Here is a 23,564-nt window from a genome sequence, read left to right as displayed (position 1 = left end):
GAGCCTGTCTGAATTTAAGAAGAGCTTGGACTGTGCACTTAGTCACATGGCCTAAACTTTTGGGCAGACCTGTGCAGTGCCAGGAGTTGGACTTGATTCTTATGGGTCCCTTCCAACTCGGGATCTCCTATGATGCTGATTTGGTGCTGTCATTGTGTTTGAAAAGTCAAAGCGCTTTTGTAACTCGCTCCTCAGAAGAAGCTGCTATCTCTGCAACTATGTTAATTTGGATTAATCTGTTTTTATTTCAGATCTATGAGGCTCAACCAGAGATTTCCAACTCTTTTAAGACTTCAGAGTTTATTCCTCTTCCCAGGTTGCTTTCTATAGTGATGGTAACAACAGTCCCTGCAGTGTGCAATAAAATAACGTTCACCCAAGGACTAAATGTAAGAGCAATTTATATTTCAGTGGATTTTTATGTCCTAATTAATACCATTTGATTTAAGCGTGGGATCATCCAATAAGTTTAAGTTGGTTGTAAGTTTTATATGGTCAATTGCAGCATAAAGCTGGCATGGGGAAGCACTGGAATACGAAGTAAAACCTATTGGTACTGCTTCCAGCAGGTATTCTCAAGCACCAGTTCTGCCAATGCTCTCTAGCAGTTTGGGCTGGGAGTCTGAAAACCTACAGGTTCTCTCCTGCAATCCAAAGCTTAGAAAGTAATTAATTCATTAGCAAATGTTAACATACATTCAGAGTACAGAGAATGTTCAAAGCAGTAAAAGAATTACTGAAATATCATGAATTCAATTTCCCTCTTTCAGTTACCCAGCAAAGTAGTGAAGCACAGCATACTGTCACTTGTGTCAATGATTCTGAAAAGAGCCTTGAAGAATATTGAGTACTGCTTGAATGAAGAAACTTGGCAAAAATCAGAAATCTACTCACTGTCAACGATGCAGGAATTTGTACAGCTGTACAGAGAAGCCATCAGCAAGGTACAAAGTAAAAAGGCAGTTGGGGTCTAACATGAGTCATTATGTGGCAGGTACCTACTCCTCTGCATTTTGTCCCTAAGTGGTGTGGCCTTGGACAAGGAGATGGTGTCTTTTGGCAGGGGGAAGCTGTGGTTTAAAAGGTATTAGTAACTGGTGTGGTAATAGATGAGTTTTCTAACAAATCTGGCTGATGGAAATGTGAATAAAACTTTGTTGTCAGATAGATCTGTAACATTGGCAGCTATTGTGCTGCAAATGAGTTTCAAGAGTAGGGTCAGAAGCAAATTCCTCTGGTTTGAGTAAGTTGAAGTCAGCAGAGTTCATTCAGTTAGAAGTTACTAGACGAGGTAGCCTTAGAGTTGATAGTATGGCATTAAGATGAAAAAACAAGCCTAAACTTTTTACAGTAATCTTTTTCAATAAAATGTTCTTTCATGTATTTACGTTATGTAAAACTGAAGGTAAACTACTTGATTTCAGGTCTTTTTCAGAGTGAATAGAAGATCAGTATGAACTTTGTGAAGAGCAGCAGCTCCTCATTTTGGCTAGTTCTAAATATTTTCATTAGAGTGGCTTTGTCTCACACAAGAGAGTTAACACAATTCTCTTTTTTTCTTCTAGCTTTTACCAGACATGAACAATATAGTAGCTGTTTGGCAGTCCCTTCTGAAGCAAGGGAAAGAAAATCCTGATGGGCAAGAGGAGAAAAGGGAAACTGCTATTTCCACTGCGGAAGAAACGACTGAGACAGCAGAAGTTGCTGAACAACATGGTAGGCAAAGCAGGTGAAGTCATCGCATCTTACAAGTGTGTGAATGGATGTTAACCAGCAGAGTCCAGATACCAGCCATGCATTTACTACTCAGCTTTGCTTTGTTCACTTCTTCAGGCAGTTTAATTCTGACCATTGTCAGAATTGCTTAAAACACAATTTGACGTAAAGGCTGGCATTGCTACTGGGAGGTTAAGCAGTGTAACTTTCTGCTGTTGCAGCATCACAGAATATTTGAGGTTGGGAGGTACCTTTGGTGATGTCCTGGTCAAACAGGGCCACCTAACGCAGGTTGCCCAGAACCTTGTCCAGTTGGGTTTTGAAGATCTGCATGGAGGGAGACTCCACAACCTCTCTGGGCAACCTGTGCCAGTGCTCCATCACTCTCAAAGAAAAAAAAAAAAGTGTTCCCTGAGGTTCAGATGGAGCAGGCTGTGTTTCAGTTTGTGCCCTGTGCCTCTTGTGCTGGCACTGAGCACCAAAGGAAAGAGCCTGGCTCCATCTGTTTTTCACCCTGCCTTCATTTATTTATAGTCATCGACGAGAACACCCTAAGCCTTCTCACTGGGCTAAACAGTCCCAGCACGCTCAGCTTTTTCTCATGAGAGAGATGTCCCAGTCCCTTAATCACCTTTGTGACCCTTCCCTGGACTGTCTCCAGTAGCTCCATATCTTTCTTGCACTGGGGAGCCCAGAACTGAACACAGCATTCGAACTGTGGCCTCACCAGTGCTGAATCGACAGGAAGGATCTCCTTGCGTAACCTGCTGGCAACACTTTGCATAATGCAGCCCAGGACACCATTTGCCTTCTTTGCTGCAAGGGCACATTGCTGGCTCATGTTCAGCTTGGTGACCAGCAGCATCCCCAGGTACTTTTCTGCAAAGTGCTTTCCAGCTGGGTGGCCCCCAGCATGTACTGGTGCTTGGGGTTGTTCCTCCCCAGATGCAGGACTTTGTAGTTCCCTGTGTTGAGCTGAACCCTTCTGTCTTTGATCCTCCTGTGCTAGTACAAGTACTTTGCTGTGACACAATAAAACAGGCAGGGGAACTGACAAATAGCTTTGGGTAATTTTAGTTTGGCATGTTATTTTAGCATGAGATCATTTTTTTTTGTGAAGCAGCTAGTTACTGTGGCTATACAAAAGCTTGTGTTGCTGTAAGCACAGGAGTGGAAGTGTGCAGCTTCTGGAAGAGGGACAGAGGGTTGTTGTCAAAGGCTTCAGTTTTATTCTCACAAAAACAGTGTCCTTGCTGAAGGACTTGCTTTCATTGTCCCGTTGCAGGGAACTGGAATTTTTAGTACTCTTCTGTAGCTTGGCTAGCAGCCTGCAATGGTTTGCATATAGACTGAAGATAAATGTACAGACAGCTTCGTGCCCGTGACAGGGCATGTTCCACATTGAGACTTTCTGGAGCAGAGAGTTCTTCAGAGAATGTCCTTCTGTGTGTGACTTCAGGCAGCGGATTAGTTCTCAGTGCTGACCCTCCAAGGCTATTTACTGGTAGAGTGCCTGCTAAAACCAGTGGAGCAGATATTTTTTTAAAGAACTGTAGCTTTAGTTTCTCTTCATGCTAGAATGATAACATTATAGTTGTTACACTTAGTTCACCTTTTGCAACTTTATTTGCACTGTGGCAACCAGAAAAATCTCTTTTAATGGAATTTGAGACTCAAACAAACAATGACAACGTTTCTGTATGGCATCCGTCCAGTTCTTCATGGCCCCCTGACGGAGAGCTAGTTAGCAGGAAAAAGATAAGTGTTAAAAAAAAAAAAAAAGTTCTGGCTGCCTTTCATTTATTTTGCTTCCTCTCATTAGTAACTGGATAACAAGTAGCTTTTATGCATCCTCATGTTATAAACTGAAAGAGTATTTAGCTGCTGAAATAGCTTCTCGTAAGAAGTAAGTGGCTGCCTTAGCTGGGGTTGGCATTTCTCTCTCACAGATACATGTTGTCATCCACTAGTCAAGACATCTTGAAAAAGAAATAAGGGAAAGAAAGAAACCTTTAACTGAACTAATAAATTAGTGTCTTGGCTTATGCCCTTCCCCAGTCAAACCTACCTGGCATTTGGTTAAAATAGTATCCCTGACAAAGAGTGGCCTGACTATCATCTCTTCCTTTCCTTTTTTCTGGTTTTCAGCCTTAAATTGAACAGCAGCGGGATTGGCTGGATTCTTCCAGAGGTTGTTAAAATGTTGAGGTTATCTTTATCTGTATGAGCACTTCAGAATCAAAAATGGCAACTGTCACTTTAGCACTGAATAAGCTGATAGAATTAAAAAAACAGAACAGTAATACTGGAAAAGGAAATTGGGGATTCCACTATGTGTTTTTTTTTTCCTGTTGTTAGTGAGGAAGATGACCGATGAGTTCATAGGCAGGTCTATTGAAAATATTGTTAGTGATTCTCATGATTGGTAATGGAAGTGCTACACTGTTTTTTCTTGATGTGAAGGAAGGAGAAACTAATTATGCTAACACTTGATTTAGGTTCTGACGATGCTGAGACACTGTTTCTGAAAGCTGCGTTGCTTCAGGTCATATGCCTTTATCAGAAGGTTGTGCCCCACTTGGTAGCACGGAGCAACTTTGATTTTAGCAAGCTTTTAAAAGGTATGTGATGCATATTTCTTTTACCTTAATTGCTTTCACTGGCTATTTGCAAAGTAAGTTACTTCCTCACTCTTCTTAACCACAATGATACAGATTTTGTTTTAACAGGGTAGGTCATAGAAAATTTGGGGCGAAGGAGAATCACGTACGAATTTGCCAGTGTCCTCTGGAAAATCCTAGCATTCGAGTATATATGTTTTTTCCACTTGCTGTGCTGTTGTTTTATTTTTATTGTATTTTTGCAGCCTGTGGGGAGAGGAGCAGTATTCTGTATGGCATTACCTGCTGTGAAAAACCCACATGAGGAAGCGTATTAGCAACATTGTTGTGTTTTTGTCTCTGGTGTTGTGTTCACTGGGGGTATGCCTCTTCACACAGCAGGAGTCAGCAGATGTTCTGTACCTGCTTAATGCAGCAAGGATAATGACCCACAGATCACGGGCTGTGGGCAAGATCTTCCACTACTGCTTGTGGTACAATAAATACAGCCATTTAAAATGGAGACTGGAGGAGAGAGCAAAATGTTATTGGGGCGTTATTGCTGTCTGGGGGCCAGCAGAGCTCATAGGCCACCAAATTAGAACAATTGTCCAAGTCCTATGCAGGTCTGGGATTTATAAGACTGAGAGTTATGTGAAAGCCATACTTAAAGCCTGTCAGGGCAGAAAGGGGTTTTAAACAAACAAGAACCCCCGCCTCCTTCCGCCAAATCAGCTGTCTTATCACATAAGTCCAAATCACACATCCTGTTTGTCCCATTATTTCTTATACTGCTCTGCTTTTTTTCAAAATGGACAAAAAGCAGGGCACCACGAAGCAGAAATCTCTTTGATGGTATGTTTTGTTACATAATAAAATAATTAAGTTAGAAAATAAAGTGCCATTCTCAGAAGGGAGCTTGGATATTTGTTTTGATGAAAGAGGATAAAGTAGACAATGATGTGGGGTAAATTAATCATGAAACTTCCGTCCTTTGGATTCCAGCTTGAGAGTTGTGTTGTTTCTTCCCCTTGTCCTGATTGAAACATACTCTCCAAAGGCAGCATATTTTTCTGCCTTTTATCTGTGTGTGCTTTAAACAGCTGGTACCATTTTAGTTGGTCTTGCTGTTGATTAGGCTTTTGATGTGATGCTGTCATTTAAAAATTTACTGTTTTCTCTCTAATGTGGACCGCAAAGGTACTATATAGACTATGAAAAGTACACTGCCATCAAAGGTTTATACAGCTGATCTCAGACTGCAGTCGAAGTGTGGGCAGGTCAATTTTTGGAGCTCCCTGTGAGGGTCTCTGCACAACTTTATGGCCTGTAAGGTGACTGGTTGTGATGTTGAGGGTAGCTGAGACTGATGGAAGAGATTTTGTATTTCCATGCTTCAGCAATAGCTTGTGCCAGGGGCAGGTGTGAGACTTTCCTTGCTGGGTTCCAGCCTTAGATCCACCAACCATAACGGGTTTGTCTGTGTGTGTGTAGGTCTCATGGTCTCGAATCTTACAAATTGCCAATTTATCTCAGAGTGGTGTTTAGAAAACCCTATATGATTATTAGCCTTCCTGATGATCTCAGTAAGATATTCCAAAGTTGACTATTTATTGCTTTCAAACCTCAGGTATCGTCACTGATCAGGGCCTCCGAGAGGAGGTCCCACCTGTTCTGCAGCACCATGTACTGAAAGTGGCATTGGAACTTCCTGCAAATAAATTTGCCTGGTTCAGAGTACAGGTAAGACTTCAAGGCAGATTTATGCTTCTTTAGCCCATAGTCCTCAAATTCAGAACAGCCTGCTTTTAAACTAGTCCCAGTCTAGTTCTTTTAGAGGGTAACCCTTTTGTATCACTGGTAGGAATTACAGACTTAACATTAGTAAAGACTTCTTTCTGAGCTGAAAAGTTTTTAAGCAAGGACAGAAATTTTTGTCTACCTGGAGAGGGCTGACAAGGTTCCTTCAGCTCTTGTTGTCCTTGGAGAACTGCAAGAGTAAGAATTTTCTCAGGCTTTCTAGACAAGTAGAAATCAGATTTCAGATTAAGGAAATGATCATTTCATTTATGTTCCACCCATTCCTGGTGAAGATTCTGACATTTAATAAGGCTGTCCCTCTTCTCTGTAATTGCTGGAAAATTTCAGGCCCCAGCTCTCTTCTTTACTGCAGGCCTGTAAAATTAGGGAGCTGTAGAGAGCCTGCTTTAGATGTCTGGAGAAAGAGTGGGCCCAGCTTTGAGGAGAAGCAGAGGAACACGTGTGTTTTAACTGTGATGCTGTGTTACAGATTTTCTGTCATTATGCAGTTGGCCATAAAAGAGAAGTGAGGAGAGTGAAAAACAAACAAAGAAAAGTCTAAGAAATGGGCAAAGAAGCAAATGTATTTTCTTCTGGCTTTGCCCTTCTAGTAGACAGAGATTTTAACAGAAAATATAGAAGCCAAATCTGGCAACATTACAGAGGGTTACATTTGTTAGGCATCAAATACAAGTCAGTGAGAAAAGCAGGGGAAATGGCTGGAGGATTGTCATTTGATATTCGGACAGTGTTCAGCATCCCTGTGACTTGTATTGTTTCCCTTTCTTTGAAGGTCAAATTCAGTCTCTTAAATGGTTATGGTACTGTCTTATTCAGACAGTACTTGTAGGAAATTTGAATTCCTGGGGATAACAGAAATATAAGTAGAATGGATGATTGTGGAGAAAGGTATCTTTATCTGGGACTCTTATATTAGCTGGTGTTTTTGCTACTCCTCTCTTCTGCCATTTTCCAAAAAAAACATTATACTTATCTTCCTGGTTCACAGAATGCAATCATCCCATTAACTGCTGGCTTTGGTACTTTTGGGCATGTCTATAAAATCATATACTTATTACAGATCTGCTTTAGTGCAAAATAATCCTGTACAGTGTTGCTGTAGGAATGCAAAGGAATGTTATTATATTTGTCTTTTAGGATGTCTCTGAGACAGAAAAGATAGCTGGTGAAAAATCAGTATTTTATTTACTGATGAAAATGTTTGTTACAAGTAACCACACTCATCTGAAAATTTCGACCAAAAAGCTGATTATCAAGGTAAGTGTTTGATCTGAAATATCAGGATATTCACAATATTCCATTGGTCTGAAATTTAAGGATTCTAAGAACTTTTTCTTAAAGTAGGTGGATATATTTACTGTATGCTTGTATGGCCAACAGAGTCTTCTTTCCATTTACTGTGACTGTTCTTGGAAATTGCTGTAAACTATTAGCTAAGTACTCCATGAAAGCAAATGCCATCAACTGAATTTGCTGCAACAGTTGATGAAACAGTAAGAAAAACATCTTCGGTGTTCATCCATCCCCTAGGCTGAATTAAATGTTACGATGTAGTTTGTGCCTGCAATGGCCTAGACATTTGATCGAGCAAAGGTTAGTTTTGATCCTTCTTTTATCTTGATGTATTTAATCTGCACTTTGTCACTCTTGCCGTGCCAAAATCTTATGCATACCATGTTCACTCTGCCCTTGTAAATTGTCTTTGTTAGTCTGAATCAAAAATGAAATAAAACCCACTTGTGTGCATTTAAGTAGGATAGATCTGACTTTCAGAAGTGCTCATCAACTACAAGTCTCCAGAAGACACCAGCAGCTGTTGTTTTCAGTATTCTTTTAAAACTGGGCATCTTCTAGTTACCTTAGTAGGGATAGTCCTACATTAAAAACAAGCCCAACAAACAAGCTTGCTTCCTCGCAACGAACAAACCTAAAAAGGTGTTCTGAGCCCTGACAATACTGTCCCATAAATATAGTTGCATACAGATTTATGTATATAGCTTCTTGCATTTAATTTCTACATTTAGCTTCAATTACAGGGTCCAATTGTAACGTCCAGTCCACTAAACCAAAGTTAGAGTAATTTAATTAGGTTTTAATTGCCCTTGATCACTGTAGGGGATTAGAGGCAGGTTATCTTTGTCTTGCAGTAATGAAGAATATCTCAATCAAAAGATACCCAGTGCAGTTTTTCTCGTGTATTTGGATTCTTTTGCTGAGTGGAGATGTGGGCTGCCTGACTCATTCTTCTTTCCTCTTTTACTTTCAGTCCATTTCATTTTCTCTTAGAGAAGACAGAAGCAGTGAAGTTAGGGCAGTTATGTCAGCAGAAAGGCTGCTAAGAATAGATGCTAATGAGTGTGTTTTGCTTATTTTTCAACACTGTGCCGTATAATCGGAAAGCATGTTTTTGGATTTCACATTCTGTTCCTGCCTGTTTTCATGAGAGCTGCAAATGTATTTCTATTTTGAGACTCTGCCAAAAATAGTGAGTTATTTAAAAATGGATCTTTTTTCTTTTTTTTCCTCATTAAATGTATTATCGTGTCAGATTCTTGTAAGCAGCCGTGTTATTTTTATAGCTGCTGGGGTGTACACAGAGTAAATATTGAGCAAATGAGCTGTGATGGCTTTCTTTGTATTTTGGGTATGGGGAGAAACAAAGGCATGGATTCATCCTGCATAATTTCAGGCATCCAACGTAGGTGCCAAAGTTTGGAAGCTGGTCAAGGTTCCATCTGTTGTTGGGAGTGAGGGACAAGCAGATAAACCATTGTGTAGTTCAAATTGCCTGCCATCTGGATTGTCCTTCAGACAGCCATTCCTCCTCCTCTTCTTCCTACTCACTCCTCTCTCTCACAGAGGGAACATAGGTTTGCCAAGTTCCTCATTTGGGTGTCTCAGAAAAGAGCCTGAATTTAGATCGGATGAAAGTGGGCAAAATATGTTAACAATTGTGACTTGACTGTGGTAAAACTGTGTCTACCTCCCCACCCAACCCACCTACAAGTATGCCCAGACTTCTCTCTGAGCAGTGGTCATGGCCTACCGTTCATTTACTTTCTGTTTACCCATTCACCCAGCTCTTTTCTGCACAAATAGCCTGATTTTGATTTAATATAGCAATGATTTTTCTTTTGTATTCCATTAGTAGTTTTCAGAGCCTCTCAACAGGCTGTTTTAATGGTTCTGGACTTTTTTTCTTACTGTAACAACACTCTGTGGTCACCCACTTAAAGCAGCACAGCTGGCTCCCCTGAAACAGCAGGAGTAAGGTTTACTGAGGTGGAAGGGATGAGTGCTCTGTGACCAAACAGCCTTGACCTCCGTGATGTTTGTGCTGACTGACTGCTGACAACAGAAGGACTTTTTGTGTTGACCCAGAAGACCTTCTAGCTCTTAGCTTTGGTTATGCCTTTGGGACATCTTTGTTTTCAGTGTAAGGCAGTGCTGTGGTAGGTTCCTGTGTCCCTAGTGCTTGTAGGAGTCTTCCATTCCAAGTGCATAGGAAGGAAAGCTCATAGTGAGATCATTACATTCTTGCTGTCCGTCAGGTGGACAGCTGTTGGCAGCAGACTTGAGTAGTGTGCATGTGGGATCCATCCCATATGTGTGAACTGTGTGAGGACAGGAACAAGGTGGAGTTGTGCGGGATTTGTGCTGCACACAGCAGGCGAGAGGAGGACAGGCTCTGAGAAGACAGGAGCAGAAAGAAGTTGCTGTTAGCAGATTTTTCCAGTAGTGAGTAAGCCATGTTTTGCCTCTTTGGCCATTCTTAAAGACCTCCATTCTCTGCCCCATGGCTGCTAGAACTGCTTCTTGCCCACTTCCTACAGAGCCTGTGTGTCTGGCAGAGCTTAGCGGGTTCCATTCATCAGCTGTAACCCACTCATGCCTCACCTCTCGGCTCTTGCTGGGAGAGCAGTAAGCCAAACAGCAATGATGGAGACACTAGCCCTTGGTCATGGTTACACTGAGGCCAGCTGATTAAGTCTGTGGAGGTTTGCTTTCATTTGAAAAAATGCATTCATTTTGAGACTGTTATGGAGTTAGAGTGGCCCTAATAAGTAGGAATAAGGCCTCTTGAGCTGGGGGCGTGAGAATGACAGATACTTCTTTTCATCCACCTGCTCTTCATTTCTTTCCAAGAAGAAAACATGAATTTGCAATACAAAGAGATCTATATTTTTATTTATTTTCTTACCCCCTTCTGTTTTTCTGGACAGGTTTTACATGACAGTGGAGTGTTCGAGTACACATGGAAAGAACTTTCAATTTGGCTGGAACACTTGGATAATACAAAAGAAGACAAGAAGGAAGCAGTGATTCAATTTTTGGAAAGGGTAACAACTGTTCAAATTAGCTGGATAAACAATGCCAGGAATAGCATTAATGGAAACTAATTATTTTGTTGCTGTTGTTGAGAAACCTCTCAGAGATCAGTGAATGAATTCTGAGAAAGGCAGTGCTTGTAATTCTTTATACAGAGTTGACAACTTTGTCTTGGGTGGGAGGAGGGTGAAATGATTCGGAGGAAAACTAAATCTAGAAAGACAAGTCGTTATTACAGCATTGTTGATGTAAGAGTAGAGTACGTTTGGGGAGGTGGATAGCTTTTATCTCCTCTTTTCTTTACACAGTAATACCTGCCAAAATTATCAGACCTCAGAAACTTGCAGTCTTTTACAAGAAAAGTTGATGTTTCCTGTTTACTTTGCAGGATGTTAAATGCCCAGTGCTTCCTTTCCATAACAGTTTCCCCAGGGACTCAGTCTGTGGTAGCACTTCGGCTGCAAAATTGCAGTGGACCTTTCATTTTCCACCAGGCACAGGTCCCACGTACAGCGGTAACCGCAGGCAGATTCCCTCAGAAGCATATGGGAATTGTCCTCCTAAAGCCTTCCTAGCTTCCAAGCACTTTTAGCCCATAGTCTTTCTTAGCAAGTGATGGTTTCTGTGGAATTAATAGCCTATGTACTTATATTTATCTCTCAATCTTTGTTAACAGATCCTGTTGAAACTTGTGTCAAACCCCTATCCATATACAGATAAAGCAGCAGACCTTGTTCAGGAGGCCAGTATGCTCCAAGTTAATATGTTTAAGCAAGACTCCGATAACGTCAGCATCCCCATCTCTCACATAGATGGTATGTGGCAATTCCCTCAACAACAGAGTGCTCCGGGACTTTGTGCTAAGTCTTCTAGCTGTAATCATGCAAACTGAAGACTGATAACCACAGAATTTCTGCTTAAATATGGACCTGTGGGATTCAGGCTTCTGGCTATATTTAGTATCAAAAGTAGAAGTCTGAACTGTGAAGTTTCCTTTTTGCCCCAAAATGTAATTTCTAATGCAGTTATGCTTTTTTAGCAGTATTTTAAATCTCTCTTCAGGGTCCTGCAGCAGCATTTTCTGACTAAAATGAAAGCTATTACATTTCCTCCCCTGGGGCTGCTCATCTCCATTCATCCATGAAGAGAGGCTTGGGGTGCACAAGGAACTTTCTTAATAACAGGGCTGGAATTTTGCTGCCCGTGCTGTCAGGAATGAGTCACAGTCCTACTGCAGGCAAGATCAAAATTCTGCAGATGTGGACACTTAGACAGCTTACCATGTGCCAGCTATTCTGCTGTAACTGTCCATGCATAGGTTTTTGCAGTACATAAATATAAGATGATTGAGGTACTTTAGCACTCAGTCCCAGATGGATCAGATGCCTTAAGTTGGCTCTATTATTAAGTTGGCTCTATGGCCACAGAATACATGGTAACGCTGTTCTTCATATGTTAAATCTCTCGTTAACTCCTTCATGACCAAGATTCGTTTCTCTGTCTATACCAAGCTGAAAAGCTCTTCAAGGACTGCCCAGGCTGTTCTTTTTATGGAGAAGTAGCTGCTCCCTTTCTGCTTTCCCATACATGTTTCCTGTCACCATGATGATCTAATCGACGTTACCTCCTGCAATCATGGTAGCAGCAGCCAATGCACCTTTTATCTTCCCTTATTTCTGTCAGCTGAACAGCAGTGTTGAACGGCAAACCCTGAAATTAAACACTCTGAGAGTGATTTTTGTTAGACAAATGCCTCTTATCCTGTCTTTTATCCCTTTTCTGCTTTGGGTATTCAGAAGCAGCTTCGTATTCCTGAAGTGTTGGATTCTGCTTCCATTGGTACCTAGGTAGTCTGAATCCTCTGCTTATACTTTTTCTGCACGCAACAGATGTCCTTGATATGGTGGATGTCCTAGTTGAGGATAGTGATGGCCTAGATGAAGAAATTGGGTTCACTTTAAACGAAGATACCATTATCCAAACATTTCCATTCAGTGCTGTTGTCCCTGCTGCGTTAGAAGCCAGGAATAAACTGCTGCTTCAGGCTGAAAATGAAACAGGTACAAACGTTTTTGTTTCTCTGTATCATTCATGGGATTGGAGAGTGGAAGTGGGATTGTTCTTACCCAGTAAGCTCCACAAGACTTTTTATTATTACCATTGCCAGCAGAAGGAGGTACAGATCCATGGTTTTCCTTGCTCAGGAGAGGCTTATGAGATGCTTCTGTTCTTTTCTCCTGACCCTAGATAAGCTCTTTCTTGTTTTCTGGGGTAGGAAAAGAAGTGGAAATGTGGGCACTTTTATAAACTACCATTAAAATGTAGGGAACTCTTCTTGTGGGAGAGCAAACTGTCTAGGTGAGGGCAAGAGAGCTGACCTTTCCCAAGTGAGGTGCAAGGAAGTGGAGGAAGCAAATGACCTCAGCCAGACAAGAAACCCCTTTACAGAGGGAACTGAGGAGCAGTGCAGTGTCCCTGCATGGATAATCTTGGCCTGAGACAGTTGTGCTTCAATAACAGAGTGTTTAAACACAGAATGTGTGGATCCTGACAGGAAGACAGAAAGGATTTGGTGAAGTTGCAGGGGGAGTTGTTGGCTCGAGAGCAGGATTTTCTAGCCTTCACCTCATTGAGTCCAATGTATATCTGACTGTTGAATAGCTTCTGAAGTGGAGCTTTGACAGTTCTGAAATAAAATCCTCCAAATTTAACCAGCGTGTGTTAACCTGGGTGTATTCCCTCCAGTACAAATCAGTTCTGCTCTTATGCAGTGCTAGGCTGGCACCCACCAAAATGCAGGCATGTTTAGCACGACGCAGTAAGGGCAGAGTTAGTTTTATGCTTGGCTGGAAGGAAACAAACCAATCTGAGCATGTATTTTGAAGTAGGGTGATTATTTACTTTGCCAAGGACTACTACTGTATGGAGGATTTTTTTTTAGATAACTCATTGAGTTGGGAACACTTGTCTGGCTTGTCAAAAACACATTTTAATCCTATTCAGTACTTTTAAAAATAATGTTTTAAGGCTTGTTGTCCAGGTCTCAAGGAAAGAGGGTTGCCTTAGTGTATGTGTGCGTGTGTGCTTACGCAGATAACTTCAGAGGTGTCATTTTTTTATTTTGCCTTTCTAGGAGCACACATCGTAGAGTACCTTGTTGCTGTTTTCACTGACCTTCTGCACTCTCAGAGAGATGCCCTCGCCCTCTGCTTGATGTTCCAGCTGTATGATAAAGATCTGCAGTCCCTGAAAGTTTCTAAATATCCTCAGCTCTACCAATTTAACCAATACTATAATCTCTGGATACCCCTGCAAGCTCAGGAACCTGTGGTATGGAATACCTGAAATTACTTGAGTGCTTGAGCCAGTATTACTAAAAAGCCCACAGCATATGTAGGTTACGTTTTCTTCAGAAAGTGCATTTACATTCAGCTAATCGTGACTTCTTGATCCCATCAGGGGACACAAATGCATTTAAGGGTATTTCTCCAACAACAGGAGAGGTCTTTGCTGTGGCTGGGAAGTGAAGCCAGAGCACAAGTGTCCTACCCTGTATTGTCGGTCAAGGATACAAAGCAGGTAGCTAGAGAAACTTCAGGTAATACTTGTCTTTAATTTTCTCTTATGTTTTTTGTTTTCCAGTTTAAACAGTTAAAAAAATGCAAAGAGGTATGCAAAGAACCTGCTCTGGCTCCGGATTCAGCATTTGCAACACTGCTAAAGCAGGTCTATGCAAGAGGAAGCAGTACCTTACTGGAAGATGATATCCAGACAAAATTGAGAGACTTGGCTTCCCAGCTCCCATCTGAACAGCTTTTGTTAGGAGTAAAGCATGTGTTGCTGTACCTGAAATCCACAGTGGAGGACTTTGGCAATGTAAGAGTGATGTTGTGATGGCATTGCGGGTTTGTTTGGTTTATTTTAATGCAGCAAGTACAAATGACCTGGCTGTTAAAACTTTAGGATCCAGTTCTGCAGCTCTTTCACATACTCAGCTCTCACTGAGGCTGTAGAGCATCAGACAAACCTGCACCTAATTTGTTTATAGATATCTAAGCTTTTAATTGTTGAGGACCCTTTGATTTCTTTTGCATTGGTTACTTTGGTGATTTGCATTTAGTGCAAATAAACTTAGGATTTTAACCTGGCTCTTGCCTCTCCCTAAGAGGCCTTTCTGGAGATGAAATTCATTGTCCTGTTCTATATTGGAAGTCACACTATAGATGAAAACTTGTAAGTATTGTTTGGTAGCCTGAGAATTTTCTTAGAATCAAGTTTCTACAATGGGGAATTCCTTCCCCCAGAAAGGTTGTCATCGGGGAAGTTCTTGATTTATTCTGTTACTTCCTAGATAATTATCTTCGTCTCCATCTTCCTCTTTTCTCAAGTTCTATGATATCTATGTTTTCACAGCTTAGTAAAACTTCTGGTCCTCGCCTCGTTGACTTCTTTGTGGACCTGCTGAGCAGCTTGTTGTGCCGGGGAAATCAGATAGAGCTGGGTAATCGGCAGAAACAAAAAGAGCATCAGGATGCATCAGATCTCTTTATGGATGAGGAATCTCTGATTACAGAAGAGTCTTCAAATGACAAGGTACAGAACCCATTGATATATGGGCCAGAGGCTTACCTGGTAGTAAACTCTGATTTGATTTATTCATCCATAAGTTTTGCTGAACTGTTTATTAAAACATCTGAGATTTGAACAATTTTTTACCACAGATTTTGTTGATACATTGTCACCAATCACCAAAGCATGGAATCGGCTAATTGTGACAGAGAACGGGGAAACTAGTCCAGATCAGGCTTTGTGAATGCTGTGACTTGATAAGTCATGAGGATTTGTGGGATTTCAGTTAGGATTAGAGTATGTCTGTTACATGATCTCTGTATAAGGGCTTGAATAGGATTTTACTGCTTTGTGGAAGCTTACTACAGCTTTCACCAGGCCTTCAGAAGGGCAGGGAATGAACAGGACATCATATACTATATTTCACAGAGGTGTATTGAATGGAAAGAGGTTAATGCAGAGAGATGCTGTTAAGGTCTGGGAGAAGTATGTAGGGAAAAGTGCATTTTTCTCTCCTTTCATATGTTCTATGGATTTTTAGAGAGGATGGGATTGTATTGAGGAGCCCCAGAATAAACAGTTTTCCCTTGGAAATGTGTTTAGATGTGGAAAATGCTCAGTGAAGGCATACCTACCACATCACAGATGTTGGAAGAATCGTAATAATACGCTGTATTTCAGTAATATTTTTATCTTCTGACCAGTTAGTAGACAACTTCATGTCCAGTTACTGTAATAAACATGTTCTGGGAGATAGGAAGATAATACGATTTTCTGTACCTATAATCATCCACTCAGTTATATTGTTATAACCATTTGTTACAGACCCTGGAAGATATGCTCATGCTGATTTTCAAGCATCCTACGCTGGAGAGTTGGTTCCTGGCTTTAGAACAACGTTCTCTTCCTCAGCACAGTTTAAACCCTGTCACTGTGAAGCTCCTGTCAGCTCATGTAAATTCTGGTGTGCTCCAGCTGTTGAAGACAGGTGCCCCGATGTTGCAGAGCATGGATCACATACATGTGTTATCAAAATATTTTGAAGCAATCAGGAAAAGTGTCTTGAAAGAACTACAGGCTGTGGGGAAAGAAGGAAAACAGGTCTCTCCCAAGAGGTCTCACCAGCTGGAGGCTCTTCAGGAATTGCATGTATACATGTCTGCAGCTCAACTGAAAGAGATCACTTTAACCATGCTGCGGCTTCCTGAGATGAGCTTGACTACTCAGAAATCTGAAAAATCCCCTAAAAAAGGAAAACAGTTGAGTTTGTATGGACAAATTTTGGTGCAGCTCCTCACAGAGAGCTACCAAAGGCAACCCCAACGAGGAGAACTGCTGCTATCCACAGAGCACATTAAAGCTTTGGGGATATTGATGTCAGCATCAGCCAGTAAGGATCTGGAGAAAGTTTTCCTTCATGCTCTCCAATGCGAGCCAGTATTTGCACACGTGGTCAGTGTAGAGGTGCATGTTCACTGCCTTAACCAGGGGTCAGAAACCTGCCTTGCCATTGTGGGCACGCTTTTAAAACACTGTAGAACTCACCTGCTGCAGTTCGAGCTGTGGTGTCTAAGCTGTGACACTGAAAAGTACCTGAGGAAGAACATGGAGAGCTTTCTTCCACTCATTAATGTATATTTGCAGTGCAGAGACCAGTATGGTTTCACCCGACCTTCCACAGGTAAAGCCACAACTCATCCTTGTTTTGATTCAGAAGACCGAATTCTCAGTGCAGGCTCTTCTGGCCTTGAAGTCTTGGATCCTCTGCACAATAAGTAGAGCTCATAGAAGTTAATTACTTAACTTCTAATTATTCTTTTTTTAAGCACTTCCACAGTATAAAAGGTAAAGGAGTGTAGTGAAGCTTGGATGCTAGAGTGAAGCAAAGTGCTGTTATGGTAGCTGTTGCCTGGTTTTCTCTTCCGAAACCCTTAATTCTTGGCGCATGTGAAAATCTCTCCTCATGCTTTCCTACATGGTTTAGTATAGGAGCTATAGGAAACCGCTAGCAAACCGAGTTGATTTATAAGGTACTTGTTAGCTGTCTGTTGACGTGAGATAAAAATTCCTACAAGTCCAGGGTCAGAGAACTGGTAAGGATTTCATCCTTCCTGATAAGCAAGGACAAGGCTTTTCATTGTGAAGTTGTCCCACTTTTGGATGTCTGCGTAATTTTCCCATGTTTAATAATGTCAGCTGTGTAGCAAGCGGTTATCTGCTGTATATACTAAATATTTTCTAATGATGTTATACAGAGCACACTTCAGATATTGTAGTATAACAGTCAGAAACTAAGTACTCTGGGGCTTGATTAGAGAAGCGAGTGGGAATTTTTGTAACTATAAGCCTGTTGTTGCTTAACACACTTTGTGAAATCTGTGCCCCCTCCAGTTGTCTCAGCTGTTATACCTGTCCTGAGAAAAACTCTGTGGAAAGAGCTCTCCAGTGTGTTTCAAGACACAGAAACATCGCATGAGACCACTCTGAAATTGCAAGTTCTTTCCAAGTTGTTGCCATCTGCAGAAAGCAAAGGGCTGCGAAAGCTTATTGACCAGCTTCCTGCTGCTCTGGAGAAAGCAGGAAATAATGAGAGGTAGGCAAATGAAGTTGTCCTGTTCCATGAGTAAATTTGTGTCATAAAGCATTGTGGTAGATGTGTGAATCCAAATACATATTTCCACAGTTGGACAGTGGCAGATGCCATATCTAGAGTGCTCGAAAACTCTGAAGAGCTGAATTCCTGGAGGAGAAGCCTGTTATCAGCCTGCATGAAGGGATTAATTGCCATGTACAACAACAATAAAGAGGAAAGCAAGCAAGAAGTGGAAAGGTCAATGCTGCTGAGGCTAGAAGAGTTGCTGGTGAGACTTTTTATGTCCATTGCCAGCGTCCAAAATTGTGACTGTGTGGATATGTTACAGTGCTTTTGTATTTGTGTCTTGGCTAAATATAGGTTGGATTTTATTTTTTTTTAAGATACTATGGCTTCTGTGGGCTTTTAATAGCTTTTACAGAGTTAGTTTTGTCCTGGCAGACCTTTATGAGAATCAGTTTTGAGTTCTTCTTGATGATAGCTTTCTGCTAACAGTGCTCATTGAAAATCAGTGCTTGTGGTGTTGCGGAGTTAAAAACCAAAGGTTGCTGATGGATGTTTTAAATAAAAACATGAAGAGTGACAAGATAGAGATGCTTCTGACAAGACCCACGTGCCATGCCTTCTGAAGTCAATGGCAGAAATGAAGTTGACTTTGATCATAAAGTACACCTACTCGATCATTCCCTCTGTACTACTGTGTTTTTTTTGATTGGGTAGGGTAAGCAAATCTTTGTAGGACGTAAAAATTGAAGGTCTCTCCAGGCAGCCTTTGACCTCTTTCTGGCTTCTGGTGAGACTCTCTTTTACGACCTGATTGTGCAGGACCTGAGGGGCCATTTTGTAGGGTTAATCTTGATTGTGTTGGCAGGCCTGCCAAGAAGGTTAACACTTAGCATTACTAAGTCTGCTGGCATGTGCAGCTCTCAGCCTTCTGAAAACTGATTGTTGTTTATTGTGGTCTATAGCATTTTAGGGAAGACAAGTTTTATTAAAGACCAAGTTGTACACCCAGCTCATCCAGCTATCCTATCTGTTTGCCACATGCAGATGTTGGGTAGGTTAAGCACTGTAGGTATGTGAAAACCTTCTAGTGTGTGAGTAGCAGTCTCTTGCTTTGACTTGCCAACGTTTTATTCCTTTCACGCTCCCAGAGTGTGAAGAGTTTCAAGACTGGTGGTTTGGTTTTTGATACCTAGAGACCAGCTTGCTTTTTAATTACATACAGCCAGTATGCTTCCTTTCTCCCAGGCCCAACAAAACAAGACTTGCAGTTTCATTTGAACCAGGAGGTAGGATTGTTGTGTCCAAGGGTTTTCTTCCCTGTTATCCTTTGATTGTCCCACCTAAGGGTTTGGCTTGCCTGTTTTGAGTGTGTAAGTGGAACAGAAATCGCTGGTCTTGATGTTCTGTAGAAGTTGTGTATGCTAAATGTAAACATCTTTTTGCATACTGCATGCACAGCGCTTTGTGGAAGAAGTGGACCCAGATGACTGGTACAACCTAGTGAAGACGGGACTCAAGTAAGTAATTTTGAGAGGCATCAAAGATGCTGTTCTGTTCAGTTGGCCTTGTCCTGCGTCATATTGGAAACACCCTGTCTCCCTTGAATTCACCCAAATTTGATGCTCCTTGCTTCTCAGGATGAGCTTTTATGCCACATCCACTGTCTCGGTGGGAGCCTAAACCTGCACAGCTGCAGGCAGATTTGTGTTTTGTGCTCTGGTTTGTGTAATTAACATGGCTAACTGGATAGTTGGACCGGCTTATTTTTGACTGGCATGAAGAAGCTTTATGCCTATGTAACTCCTTTTTGTTTGAGGTATTTCTTGAATTCAATTCATATGAAAACAGAATCTGATCTTTCACTTTAAATGTGAACCATTTAAATAAAAGAAGTCAAAGGAAGTGGGTAGTTCAGGATAATCTTAACTTCTGTGTAGGTAGAAGTGTTAATATGAAGGGTTGCTGTCTGAAGGGTTAGTCTGAAAAATTTTCATTCCTCGTTAAGCTCATTGCAGCTACAAGTGTGACTGTGTCCTGATCCTGTTTCCTTTTGATAAATAAGATACCAGCATTGCATCAAAAGAATTCGTTCAAAATGGCTAAGGGGAAGATGTATGTATTTTCATTTTTAAAAAATTTGGTTTGATTTTAGGAAGTTTGCTTTCTTTGCAAAGTTATCGGTTCTTAAACTTTTTTTTTTTAAGCAGCTTTCGTTTTGGTTGGTGTGTGACTGTTCTGTGATCTTTGCTTCTAAAGGTACCGCTACAGAGATGAAGCATTTTTGAAAGTCTTGAACACTGCTATTCAGTTATTATACAAGAAAGAATCCTCACTTAGTCAGAGATTAGTCAAGCTCTCCAAACTTCACATGATGGTCACGCAGCACTCTCTATTTTTGTCAGCCATGCTAAGGTCAAGAGAAGAAGATGGCACGAACATCCAGACAAGAGGTATCTTTTTTTTTGTTCTTCTTCCTTCCCTTTAACTATATTTAGTAATCTTGTCTTTCTCACGTTATATTCTACCCATCCAGTAACCTATCCACCTACGTATATTTGCAGAGCTATTAAACAATTGCAGAATATTAACATTTAGTTTTAAATCCTACCTCTATTTTGTAGCTGCCATTTTTAAACACGTACAACAGTTACATTTTATAAAACTACTGCTAAGGTTTTTTGTTTTGTTTTGTTTTTAATCCTGTTGAAATCTTGAATTGATTCTTCTGGTTTCTGTGAAGCTGTTAGTGTCCGTTAGAAACGTGTGACAGAACACCTCATTTTAAAATAGGTTAACACAAAGTTTTAAGTTCATTTTGCAAGTTACATCTAAAATGTCAATTTAATCCATGTATATTTGATGTTCCTCATGAAAGTTTGCACTGTCCTTCCATGAGCAATTGAAATTGGGTTCTATTCCCAGCATAAGACTGACTTTGTTTCTTTGTCTCTGCAAACTGAAGTACTGCCTGACCTTGGGCCAGTCATTTAACCAACACGCACCTCGGTTTTTCCCACTGCACAGCACTTTGATTCAGTGACTGAAGGATCTGTATAAGGGTAGGCAGTTCTCAGGGCAGCATCTTGATAAATTCTGTATATATCAGTGAGCAACAGGTAAACAACTGTAAATCACCTGAAAAGAGCAAAAAGCTCTTGTGAAGTGACAAATTTAGTTGAAATTAAAAGTAATTCATAGATTTTGCTGCATGCTGTATGCGTTTCACCATCTGAATGTATTTATGTAGAGCAACGAGATGGATTATTTGAGGCTAAGTTCAGTAATTAAGAAAGTCGGTGTCAAGAGCATGTTCGTTTAGGCCCTTGTCTTTATGATCTATTTTGTTTTGATTATTTTATGTTCCTGTAGATACCGGGGGAAATAGGATTTGTTTGTTTGTCTTGGAAATACTGTTTTAACCTCTTCAAAGCAAGTTTTTTTGCCTTGGATTAAATGCATCCTAATCATCCTCTGGTGTAGCTAGAATTTTATTTTTATTTTTATTTTTGCTGTTTACAGAGCTAGATCTTTATCTGAAATGCATAATTGTGTGTGCACATACATTTAGAGAGCGTATATGCATGTGTGCGTTTATATGCAAGCCATCTAATTGAGGGAGCATTAAACCTAAGCCTGTGTGTGTTTATTTCAGAGGCCCTGGTGGATATACTGCTGACAGTCGTGAAACTGAGCCCTTCGGTCTGTGAGAGCAGTCACCTTGCCGTATTGTTGGGTGCCTACGGGGCTACGCTGAGTACTGTAGGTATGTCAGCCTGGGAAAGGTATTTCCTACCAGATCTGTTTTTCATCTTCATAGGTGACTGACTTTGGCTTTCGTTTTTGTTTTTTTGTTTGTTTTTTTTTTTTTAGATCAAAAGATACTGCTACTGCTTCAGTTATATGAGAAGAATAATCAAAGCCTCATAAAGTCCGGGTGAGTTGACCGCCTTCCTTTGTTTGAATAATTACATGCAAATAAGCAGCCTCAGAATTGGCATTTTTCCAGGGTCTTTTTTTTAATTGAGGTAAACAGTGAGCAAGGTCAGACCTGGAGGTGAACGTTGCTTTTGGAAACATTTTTCCTATGGACAGATAAAACGTAAAACTTGTGTTGCCCAGACTTTTGGACAAAGGGATCAATGTGTGGGTGTCGGCAGGTTCAGTGATGGGATTTGAACTTCAGTAGTGCCCCGTCACCATAGTAAGAGCCTACTGTGGGGATTTCATCACAGGGGAAGGTCAAAAGAGAAGTTGTTAGCATAGAAACTCCTTCCGTGTTCTCTTGGGATATGGGATTTGCTACGCAGCACAACCATTGCCCTTTCTGATGCTCTTGTGTGCATGGCATTCTGTTACGGTGCTTTGCTGGAGAGGGGAGGAATATGCCAGTGGAGGAGTGATGTGTAAGCTCTTGCATTGACATGTATAGTTAGATTTTGGGTACAAGCATGGTATGAATGTCTTGTCTGACATTATTCTGGACTGTGGATCTCATTAGTGTGCAGGCTTGGAATACACCCTTGTGCTTCATAAGGGAGGATCACATCTTGTATAAAAAACCTATTCAGGCCCTCTGTAGTCAGTCTACAGGGAAGTCAGCTGCAGGTAGTTCTTACAGATAATGATGTTTTTGCTCTGCTTTGCTGCAGAGCCCCTACAAGCTCTGTCAGTTGGAGCACAACTGGACTCTGAATTAGGAACCTAATTTCCTTCCTTAGCTTTGTCTGAGAATATAGATGATCCTTGCAGCCTATGATGGGGGATAGTCCGTGAAGGTTCTCGTTAGCAGGGAATTGAAGTGGCTTCCAGGAGTAAGGACTTTGGAAGCAGCTGCATGCTGCATAAATCTTCCCTGAAAGTGTTTGCAAATGGGAGGGTGTTAAGATAGGAGGAGACTATTTTCAGAGGTAATTAGGGCCCCAAACTCTTCTAGCCTTTTTAAAGGAGAAGCAATTTTGTACTGTTCCCTGAAGTGAACTGGTAGATAGACACTTGGCTAGACCCGATCCCAGCACTGAAGTTTGTGAGTGAATAGAGCACATTCAGGAAAAGTAAATACCCAGCAGGGCCCAACTTGTGCTACAGATGGGAGCCTTCAGGTTCTGGATGATAAGAAACCTAACAGCCATCCTCTGGTTGCCCTGCTGACAGAGAAGCATGGTGCTGGCAGCACCCATGTAGTAAATGACAGTAGCAGTAGCACTTTAATCACAATAGCAAAATAAGTGGGATTTAAGGGGCAATTCAGAGGAGGAGAGTAAGGAGTTTTGTTTTATTGAAGCACTGTGATGCTGGTTTGAAATGTAAGTTGCATCTGAGGCAACCTTCTCTGACCAGATCTTTTTCACTGTATTTTCATGCAGCTTCTATCATATTTAAGCTATAAATGCAGGTAAGTAAAAAAAGCCTTTTTTTTTGTGAGAACGTAAGTTCTGACTTGGATTAGCAGGTTAGGAAATAGTTACTGAGACACCCTCAGACTGAATTTGAAACGCTTTGAGATGGATGAAAAAGGTGTTGCCAGGGAAACTAGTTCTAGCTTCAAGTTCCCACATGTTAATGAGTACAAGTGAAGGGAAAATTAAAATACTAATTTATAGCCTCTGTAATTGCTTTTTGCTCAGTGCTATCAGTCTGTTGACTAATGCCTTTACTTGTAACAATGCTTAAGAAACCTGCTATGGGGTCCAGCCGCTGTGGAGCATCACAAGACTTGCAAGAGCCTAGGGAAGTCACTATGGCAGCAGCCAACCATGGAGGAGATTCTGTGCCTGCTCGATCGAGAAAAGATGATGAAGACAGTTCTGTCTTTCCCTCAGCATCGCCATCTTCTGCCATCAGAGGTGCTGTGGTTCAGACTGCTGAATTACCTTCTTTCGCTGTAGAAAAAGAACCTTTAAGTTAGTCCTTTCTTTTTTGCATTCATAGAG

At 41.1% G+C, this 23,564-nt stretch overlaps 1 protein-coding gene across 2 annotated transcripts in view; it reads left to right on the top strand.

Moving 5' to 3' along the window:
- URB1 (URB1 ribosome biogenesis homolog) overlaps positions 1-23,564 on the top strand; it is a 49,578-nt gene that overhangs the window by 11,949 nt on the left and 14,065 nt on the right. The window contains exons 10-29 of one of the 2 annotated variants that reach the window (XM_035315621.1): positions 252-389; positions 771-944; positions 1,566-1,716; positions 4,215-4,337; positions 5,947-6,059; positions 7,275-7,394; positions 10,361-10,477; positions 11,143-11,281; positions 12,356-12,526; positions 13,600-13,796; positions 14,118-14,342; positions 14,880-15,059; positions 15,861-16,716; positions 17,427-17,628; positions 17,719-17,896; positions 19,093-19,151; positions 19,891-20,084; positions 21,287-21,397; positions 21,505-21,568; positions 23,306-23,477. In XM_035315621.1, the coding sequence (XP_035171512.1) occupies positions 252-389; positions 771-944; positions 1,566-1,716; positions 4,215-4,337; positions 5,947-6,059; positions 7,275-7,394; positions 10,361-10,477; positions 11,143-11,281; positions 12,356-12,526; positions 13,600-13,796; positions 14,118-14,342; positions 14,880-15,059; positions 15,861-16,716; positions 17,427-17,628; positions 17,719-17,896; positions 19,093-19,151; positions 19,891-20,084; positions 21,287-21,397; positions 21,505-21,568; positions 23,306-23,477 (3,684 nt within the window). Of the gene's footprint in view, positions 1-251; positions 390-770; positions 945-1,565; positions 1,717-4,214; positions 4,338-5,946; positions 6,060-7,274; positions 7,395-10,360; positions 10,478-11,142; positions 11,282-12,355; positions 12,527-13,599; positions 13,797-14,108; positions 14,343-14,879; positions 15,060-15,860; positions 16,717-17,426; positions 17,629-17,718; positions 17,897-19,092; positions 19,152-19,890; positions 20,085-21,286; positions 21,398-21,504; positions 21,569-23,305; positions 23,478-23,564 lie in introns of both variants that reach the window. The other variant, XM_035315620.1, reaches the window with a different exon arrangement.

The sequence above is a fragment of the Oxyura jamaicensis genome, chromosome 1 (assembly GCF_011077185.1).
Source record: "Oxyura jamaicensis isolate SHBP4307 breed ruddy duck chromosome 1, BPBGC_Ojam_1.0, whole genome shotgun sequence".
NCBI lineage: Eukaryota > Metazoa > Chordata > Aves > Anseriformes > Anatidae > Oxyura > Oxyura jamaicensis.
This window is presented reverse-complemented; position numbering and strand designations above follow the sequence as displayed.